Source organism: Pinus tabuliformis, chromosome 9 (assembly GCF_031772625.1).
Source record: "Pinus tabuliformis cultivar Carrire ecotype Pingquan chromosome 9, CPIR1, whole genome shotgun sequence".
Lineage (NCBI taxonomy): Eukaryota > Viridiplantae > Streptophyta > Pinopsida > Pinales > Pinaceae > Pinus > Pinus tabuliformis.
The window spans coordinates 1,566,833,289-1,566,841,840 of NC_142307.1; the positions used below are offsets into that span (position 1 = coordinate 1,566,833,289).

The following is an 8,552-nucleotide window of genomic DNA, read 5'->3' on the forward strand; positions in this document are numbered from 1 at the left end:
TCACATCTCCCCCCCTGGGATTGGACATCGTCCCGATGTCTATTCCCATTAAATAAGTCCGGATAAACTTTCCTCATAAGCTCCTCGTCTTCCCAAGTAGCCTCCTCAGGCCCATAGTGCTGCCACAACACTTTAATTTGGGTAATAACCCGTTTCCGCAGTCGCACTTCTCTCCGGTCGAGAATGCTCTGTGGTTCGACCAGAACCTCGCCTTCCGGTTCGACCTGCGGACAATCAATATCTTCAGTTAGTTTTCTGTTGAACATATCTGCGTATTCAAACAACGGGATTAATTCTTACCCGAACATCTTGCCATTTGATCACATGTTTAGGATCGTATACATATTTCTTTAGAACAGAAACGTGGAAAACGTTGTGAATTCTAATATGGCTGGGCAGGGCGAGTTGGTAAGCTACCGGCCCCACTCTAGCCAAGATCTGAAAAGGTCCAAAGTATCGAGGAGCCAGCTTAGCACATCCGCTCCATTGCAATGTGCTTCTTCTGGTTTGGATCCTCACAAACACATGGTCCCCAACCTGATATTCTTTAAATCTCCTTTTTCTGTCCGCAAAACTTTTCTGCCTATCCTGCGCAGCCTTCAAATTGGCACGCACCCTTTTCACCATGTCTTCCATTTCTTTAAGCATTTCCGGACCCAAACTCAGCTTGTCCTCAGGTCCACCCCAACTTGAGGGTGTGCGGCATTTTCGCCCATACAGAACCTCAAAGGGGCTCAACTGTGTCGAGGTATGATATCCATTGTTATATGCGAATTCAACCAGGTGTAGATATTCTTCCCATTGGTTTGGTTTCAGCATCACATATGCCCTCAACATATCTTCCAGCACTTGATTTACTCGCTCGATTTGACCATCGGTCTGCGGGTGATAGGCTGTGCTAAAGTTCAGCTTTGTTCCTAACTCAGCGAACAACGTCCTCCAAAAGGTGGATGTGAACTTTACATCCCGGTCTGAAATGATTACCTTCGGCAATCCATGCAGCCTGAACACATTCTGCATAAAAAGGTGAGCAATTTGCACCGCTTTATAAGTGGACTGCACGGGTATGAAATGTGCCGCCTTACTCAACTTATCAACCACCACCATGATGGAATCATTGTTTTTCTTCGTTCGTGGCAAACCGGTTATAAAATCCATGGAAATGGTTTCCCATTTCCATTCCGGAATAGGCAAAGGTTGTAATAGCCCGGCCGGATGCTGATGTTCTGCCTTAATCTGCTGGCACTCTAAACACTTTGCCAAATACTCAATCACTTGCTTCTTCATTCTGGGCCAGAAATATTCCTTCCTAAGTGCAGTGACCATCTTCTGGTACCCTGGATGGCCAGTGTAGTGGCTGGTATGAAACTCGTCCAAAATTAGGTTCTTAAGGTCACTCGAATCAGGTACATATAATTTTTTATTAAAATACAGCATGCCAACACTGTCCAGTGTATATCCTTGCTGTAATTTTTCATTAACTGATTGCTGTACCTGCTGCTTTAATTGTTGGTATTCAGCATCCTGATTTGCTGCTGATTTAATCTGCTCAAACAGAGAGTTTCGCCACTTGCTGACTGAAAGTTCACACAAACACTGCACCTTCCGACTCAATGCATCAGCCACCCGGTTCTCTTTGCCTTTTAAGTGCTTAATCTCGAAATCAAATCCACTTAGGAAATCTGCCCAACGACCTTGTCTTGCATTCAAGGTAGGTTGACTGAAATAATTGGTCAAGCTGTGGTGATCTGTTAACAACAGAAATTTCCTCCCCAAGAGGTAATGTCGCCACATTTTCAGCGCATGAATAACAGCTGTTAATTCTAGATCGTAAGCAGAGTACTTCTGCTCATGATCTTTTAATTTTCTTGATTCATACGCAATTACTTTCCCTTCCTGCATTAATACTCCTCCCACACCCTCTTTACTTGCATCGGTACACACCACGTAATCCTTGTTAGGATCAGCTATACTCAAGATGGGTGCAGTGGTGAGTAAATGCTTCAACCGATCAAAACTCTGCTGACATTCCGCTGTCCACTTAAACACCTTCCCTTTTTTCTGCAAAGAAGTGATAGGGTAGGCTATCCTTGAGAAACCTTCCACAAATCTTTGGTAATAGCCAGCTAGTCCCATAAAGGATCTGATATCAGCTACATCCTTGGGTATGGGCCATTCCATAATAGTCTTTATTTTCTCAGGATCTACTGCAATTCCTTCTTTAGTAATCACATGGCCCAAATATTGAATTTCCTCCTTGAAAAAGTCACACTTACTAAACTTAGCATATAGCTGATGTTCCCGAAGAGTTTGCAACACCATCCTTAGGTGCTCTTTGTGTTCCTCATGGGAACGGGAATATATCAGAATATCATCAATGAATATCAGCACGAATTTGTCCAAAAACCGGTGAAACACGCTGTTCATCAAACACATAAAGGTGGCGGGTGCATTGGTCAAGCCAAAGGGCAGCACCACAAACTCGTAATGCCCGTAGCGTGTTCTGAAAGCGGTTTTGGCGATGTCCTCTTCTTTAATTCTGATCTGATGATAACCAGATCGCAAATCGATCTTGGAGAAAACCTTTGCTCCCTTCACCTGATCAAAGAGTTCGTCAATCCGAGGCAAGGGGTATTTGTTCTTAATCGTGAGCTTGTTCAGCTGACGATAGTCTATACACATACGGAGAGTTCCATCTTTCTTTTTGACAAATAATACTGGAGCTCCCCACGGTGACACGCTGGGGCGGATATAATTCTTATCCAGCAACTCTTGTAGTTGCATTTTTAATTCTGTCAACTCGGGTACGCTCATCCGGTACGGTGCCCGTGACACCGGGGCTGCCCCTGGTGTTAACTCTATAGTAAAATCTATATCTCTTTTTGGAGGCAGTCCTGGTACCTCTTCAGGAAAAACATCCACAAATTCCTGCACTACCGGAATGCTGTCTAATGCAGATATTTTGTCTTTCTGGTTTGCATAACCCACTTGAATAGCGTAAATTTGGCACTTCTTTCTGAGACATTTAGCTAGCTGAGAAGCAGTGATAGGTCGGATCTGTACAGGGTGTTTAATCCCCTGCAACTCTTGCTGCTGCCCCAAGTCATCCTTGTAATAGATGGTTTTGGTCTTACAGTTTACCAACGACCAATGTTTTTCCAGCCAATCCATACCAATCAGGATGTCGTAGGACCCCAATGGAAGTACATTCAGGTCTGCTGTAATTGGCTGCCCTGCTATGCTGAAAGGACAGTTATTAATTTTGGCTAAGACTCGTCTCTTAGCTCCTGTGGCTAGCTGTACCAGCCATGGGTTCCTAAACTTTTCAGCAGATAACTTACACTGTTCTACTATTTTTGGGCTAACATAACTTAAAGTAGCTCCTGGGTCAATAAGAACAGCTATAGAAAGATTTGAAATTTTACCTTCAAACTCCACCATGGTCGGCTGGTATTCCGCTTGACGGTCATCCAAGGCTGCGTTAATTCTTGGCATGCTGCGCGCCACTTCTCCAACAGTCGAGGCTTCTTGGATCTGAGATATTTGGTCCACTCCTTTACGCTGAGGGCAGTTCTTGACGTAGTGTGGTCCCCCACAACCCCAACATTGGACTGGAGGTCTGGTCATCCCCTCAAGGTCTGACTTGACAGGTGGTTCACTGATTCTGCTCTCACTTGGTTTAGTCTGAAAGGTACTCTTTGCTACATTTCTGCTCATCTGTCCCTTACCAGCACCCTTGCTGCCATTATTGCGACTCCCTTTATTATTATTACCAGCAATTCTGTTGCCCTTTCTTTCATTCCATCTTTTATTTGAAATGTCTCCTTTTTGTTTGTTTTGCTGGTAACAGATTCGTGCCTTACGAATCGCCTCATCCATTGTTCTGGGATTATCAAACTCAATGCGTTCCCTTATATAAGCAGGTAGACTGCTCACAAATCTCTGCACCTTGGCCTTCTCCTCTTTAATATAGGGCACGTAGCGAAGCAAGGAAGTGAAGCGATTAATAAACTCGTCCATAGACTGCTGCCCCAGTCGTAAATCATGGAACTCCCATGCTTTCTCATCATAGAATCGCTCGGTTAAGTATCTCTCCTTGAAGTATTTTTGAAATTTTTCCCACATGATACTCTGCTCATTCACTCCTTTCACAATCTTGGTTTCTTCCCACCACAGAGTTGCCTTGCCTTGTAGCTGAAAGATGGCCAGCCATGCTTTCAAATTCTGGTCATAATCGTACAACTGGAAATACTTGTTCATGTTAATTAACCATGCTTCTACTGCTTCCTCCTGTTCCCCATCGAAATGTGGAGGTTTAATTTTCCGAAATTCCCCCTGCAATTCCATTTTCTGTCGTTTTGAGGTTTGTTGTTCCAGTACATTATCAGAATGATCCTCCTTTTCCTCTGAAATTTCAGGTGCAGTTGGGTAATTCCGCTCCCCAGTTGCTCTTTGCTGATCGGCACTGGGGTTGGCTACTGGTGGATTTTGTCTGTCCGACAAACTCTTCAGTATTCTTTCTTGTTCCACTGTTAATCGCGCGTTGTCTTCTCACAAACGTGCCATCTCCCTTCTCAGTTCTTGAACAGTTTCTAATATCGCCAGATTGGTACTGCGTGTCTCTGCACCAAGCTGTACCCACAGCTCTGGATTTTCCCGAGGAATGCTGTCAGCTCCCTGCATTTCCTCCATCTTTATTGTTGACTATTAGCGAATTGTTGTTTCTGTATTTATTTCCTAATTAATAAACAGGAAAACAGTTAGCTGAATTAATTCTTCCTCATATATGTACTATATGATAATCTTCCATGCAGCTGGATCTTACTGCTCCAGAGGCCACAGTTTTGAAACTTGGCTCTGATACCACATTGTCACAACTCCACGGTAAAAATACCAAATAAAAAAAAAAATTGATCACAACTCTAATACTTTATGACCAACCTTATACATATTCGATCATGAACATTACTATACACATGTATATATATTGGCTCTCAAATACCGATGCGCTATCATGGTTCGCATATACATATGTTCAACCATGGTAACTTTTCATAATTACATGTTTTACGGGGTCATCACAATGTATCATTTTCAACTATTTATTTATATAAAAAATACTAACTAATAATTGATATTACTATGTCTATGTGCCAACTATATAACATGTATTTAGAGATGGATATATACTTATAGTTACAAAATTGACAATAGATTTCATCACTAAAATTTACACATTCTACCTATTTCTAATTTTAAACTTATAAAATTTCAAATGAAAATATAAAACTGGGTAATCTATATGAAAGTTTACTTTTATATATATTCTATTCATTACTTAATTTACATAGCATGTTTATAGCTTAATCAATTCATATACTTTTGTATATATTATATTCATTACTTTATTTAATTTACATAGTAATATGTCTATTGCTTAATCAATCCATCCAGTTATAGTTATGTCGTCTTCTAATTTGTCGTAGTTGAACCCTTAGCTTGGAGATGTGCTATGTTTAGCATTAAAGGACATCTGGAAGTTTGTGATGAAGAATTTCACCACTTTTGTGCTATGTTTAGCATAAACAAATAAAAAACATATATTAAATATTTCACACTAACTAAAAAAATTAATTAGAAAACTAAAACTGCTTTGCTTTTGTGTTACATTATTTTTTCCCTAACCATTCCCTTTCATTAGAATCAAGTAAAGAAAAAAATAAAAGAGAAGTTACATTATTCCCCAACAATTTCCTTTTATTCGCATCCTATCTCTTTTATATATAATTAATTTTAATTTAAACTAAAAAGCTGACTGGATGCAAATAAAAGAGAATGGTTGGGAAATAATGTAGCTTCTCTTTTAGATTTTTCTTTAGTTGATTTTAACGGAATGGAATGATTAGGGAAATAATGTAACACAAAAGCAAAGTAGTTTTAGTTTTTTTAGTTAGTGTGCAATATTTAATATATGTTTTTATTTGTTTAAATGAGAATTAGAATTAGAATTGTATCAATCTACATATATTACTGATGTTGATGATAATTAACATTTACTGGGGTTTAAAATTGATATATATATATATATAGATATCAAATTTAATGTGGAATTTTATTCCATTTTTTTTTGTTTTTTATTTTTTATCTAAAATTGAGGTTATCGAACTTGAATTCTAAATCAAACAAGGCGATATAGGATGCAACAAACACACATCAGGTTTAGAAGAGCTCGGGTCTATTCCTCCTCCTTCCGACAACAATGACTTCCAGTTCCTTCGAAGACATGGCTTTGCCTATGCTACAGAGGATAATGTTTAGGGTAGACCCTTTTCCTAAAAGATTTCCACCAAAAGAACATGATATGGACTATTTTAATATGAAACCCATCCCTATACAAGAACTACTTATGGAACATATATATGGTTTTCTTATATGCAAAGCTTTGAACTTTACCAAATGTTGTGTTGAAAGTGCGTGAATCTAATAATATTTCAACTATATATAGTTTTTAGGTCTTTTTGAAACAAGAGCATGTCATACTTTGCATATTTGAAACCTATTCAATTTTTGGTGGATGAAGATTGTTGGATCTAGATCAAGGAATGGAGTTATGACTCTAGTGGTTACATGAAGTCATGGGCATTCTTTCATAAAGATATTTGAAGTTTGTACCACATTCATGGATTTCAAGCATATGTAGAATGTGAAAAGAGATGTGTCTGAGTTTTAAGCAACTGGTAGACTTTTTTGAGTTATGGCTTTGGTGGTTACATGAAGTCATGGGCATTCTTTCATAAATATATTTGAATTTTGTATCACATTCATGGATTTCAAGCATATGTAGAATTTTAAAAGAGATGTGTCCGAGTTTTAAGCAACTCGTCGACATTTTTTAGGTGTTGCAGTTGGAAATGCAAATTATATTTATTTGAAAGCATTTTACTCAAATGTTGGTTTTACTTACTTCCATATTCACCACTTGTCTTATCCAAGTCCCTTTGCACCTATTGGTGCAAATTCTAATTTATATTAATAGATAGGCAATGATAGGTACAGAAAACACAAAACATATTTCAAAAATTAACCCCAAAAACAATAATTAAATTATTATTATTATTAATTATAAAAAAATTTACATATGATTAATATAAATATATATTTAAAGTAAATTTGAACTTATTTTTAGTTTTTGGATTGATGGTTGGATAAAATGCTTGCTATTTCTTGACCAATGTTTAAATCCTTTCTAGTGGCATGATTAGCTATAGTGCCTTGATAAATATTGTTGTAATGACTTAGAATCTTCTAAACTCTTAAATGAGTATATCGTAAGCTAGTACCAACCTCACTCACTTATTTCCTAGAATTATATATATATATATATATATATATAAAAAAAACAAGAATTTGGACCATGGAGATTTATCTCTATTTTTCTATAAAGATTCTTGATATATAAATAAGTTCATATGATAATTTTCTTAATTAATCAATTTAATTAAAAGGGAAGAAAGAACATAATTAATTTTGAGATAAACCTCAAAACTAGATGATAATAAACACCCATAAGCATCAATCCATAATTTTTTTTTTTTTAATTTTTTAATACTGTTACTTTTTGTTACTTTTTAAATTGAGCATAAGCATGTGTATTTTCAACCAATGTGTTTAACATCTATATAAATTAGAAACTCACTCTTTTCCTTCCTTTAAATTTAACACTCAATAAATAAATATAACTAAAATATCATTTATGTTTTCTAATTCTACAAATTACAAATTAAAAACTGCTTAAAAATATAATTAACTAACTATTATCCCTAACATTCATTACTTACTAGTGCTTTGTATTCATTCCCTTTTATTACTTCACAATTATTCCTTGAAATTGCTCGAGAGTTATTAATTGTTCCATTAGGAGGAGTGCAAGATGTAATGATACACCTTTTCCAACAAAGAGGATACCAATAGATAGAGACTTCGGTCAGTTACATATAGGCTCTCATCCTAACTCATTATCATTAATTTGTTGTATTTTGAAAAAATGTGAAGACTGAAAACATTCCAATATGAGAAGAATATTGTAAAGCCCTTGGGAATGACTAATTAGATATCCCCTTCACTGTGAAAAAAAGAAGATGATGATTACTCCATTAATTAGATATCCACTTCACTGTGATTAGAAGAAGATGATGATTACTCCAATAGAAATAGACCTCACGGGAAGAAATCACTTATATCTAATTCTCTGTCAAGGTAAGTTTCTGAAATTCCGCATCTCTTTGGACAATCTTAAAACACACATTTTTTCACATTGCTCTTCTATATGGCTGTAGTTGGTGAAACATGATTCATTATTAATAATTTGTGTATTCACTCAATATAAAATAAATAAATTAATCAAATATGGTGTAAATAAATTAATTATAAATAAAATATATTAAAAAATCTAAATAGTTTAATAAATAAATTTAAATAAAATATATTAAAAAAATTAAATGATTTATACAAATAAATAAATTTAAATAAATATTATAACTAAAAAAATATGT

General features: G+C 36.4%; 1 protein-coding gene across 1 annotated transcript; it reads right to left on the minus strand.

Annotated features, from left to right (window-relative positions):
- Positions 1-922: 922 nt before the first annotated feature.
- Positions 923-4,692, minus strand: LOC149154620 (uncharacterized). The gene is made up of 8 exons (XM_089444176.1): positions 4,629-4,692; positions 4,381-4,547; positions 3,864-4,242; positions 3,517-3,758; positions 3,208-3,297; positions 2,902-3,108; positions 1,231-1,545; positions 923-1,003 (listed from the first exon to the last, which is right to left on the minus strand). The coding sequence occupies exons 1-8, from the start codon at positions 4,690-4,692 to the stop codon at positions 923-925; spliced, it is 1,545 nt and encodes a 514-aa protein (XP_089300302.1).
- Between the last annotated feature and the right edge of the window lie 3,860 nt (positions 4,693-8,552).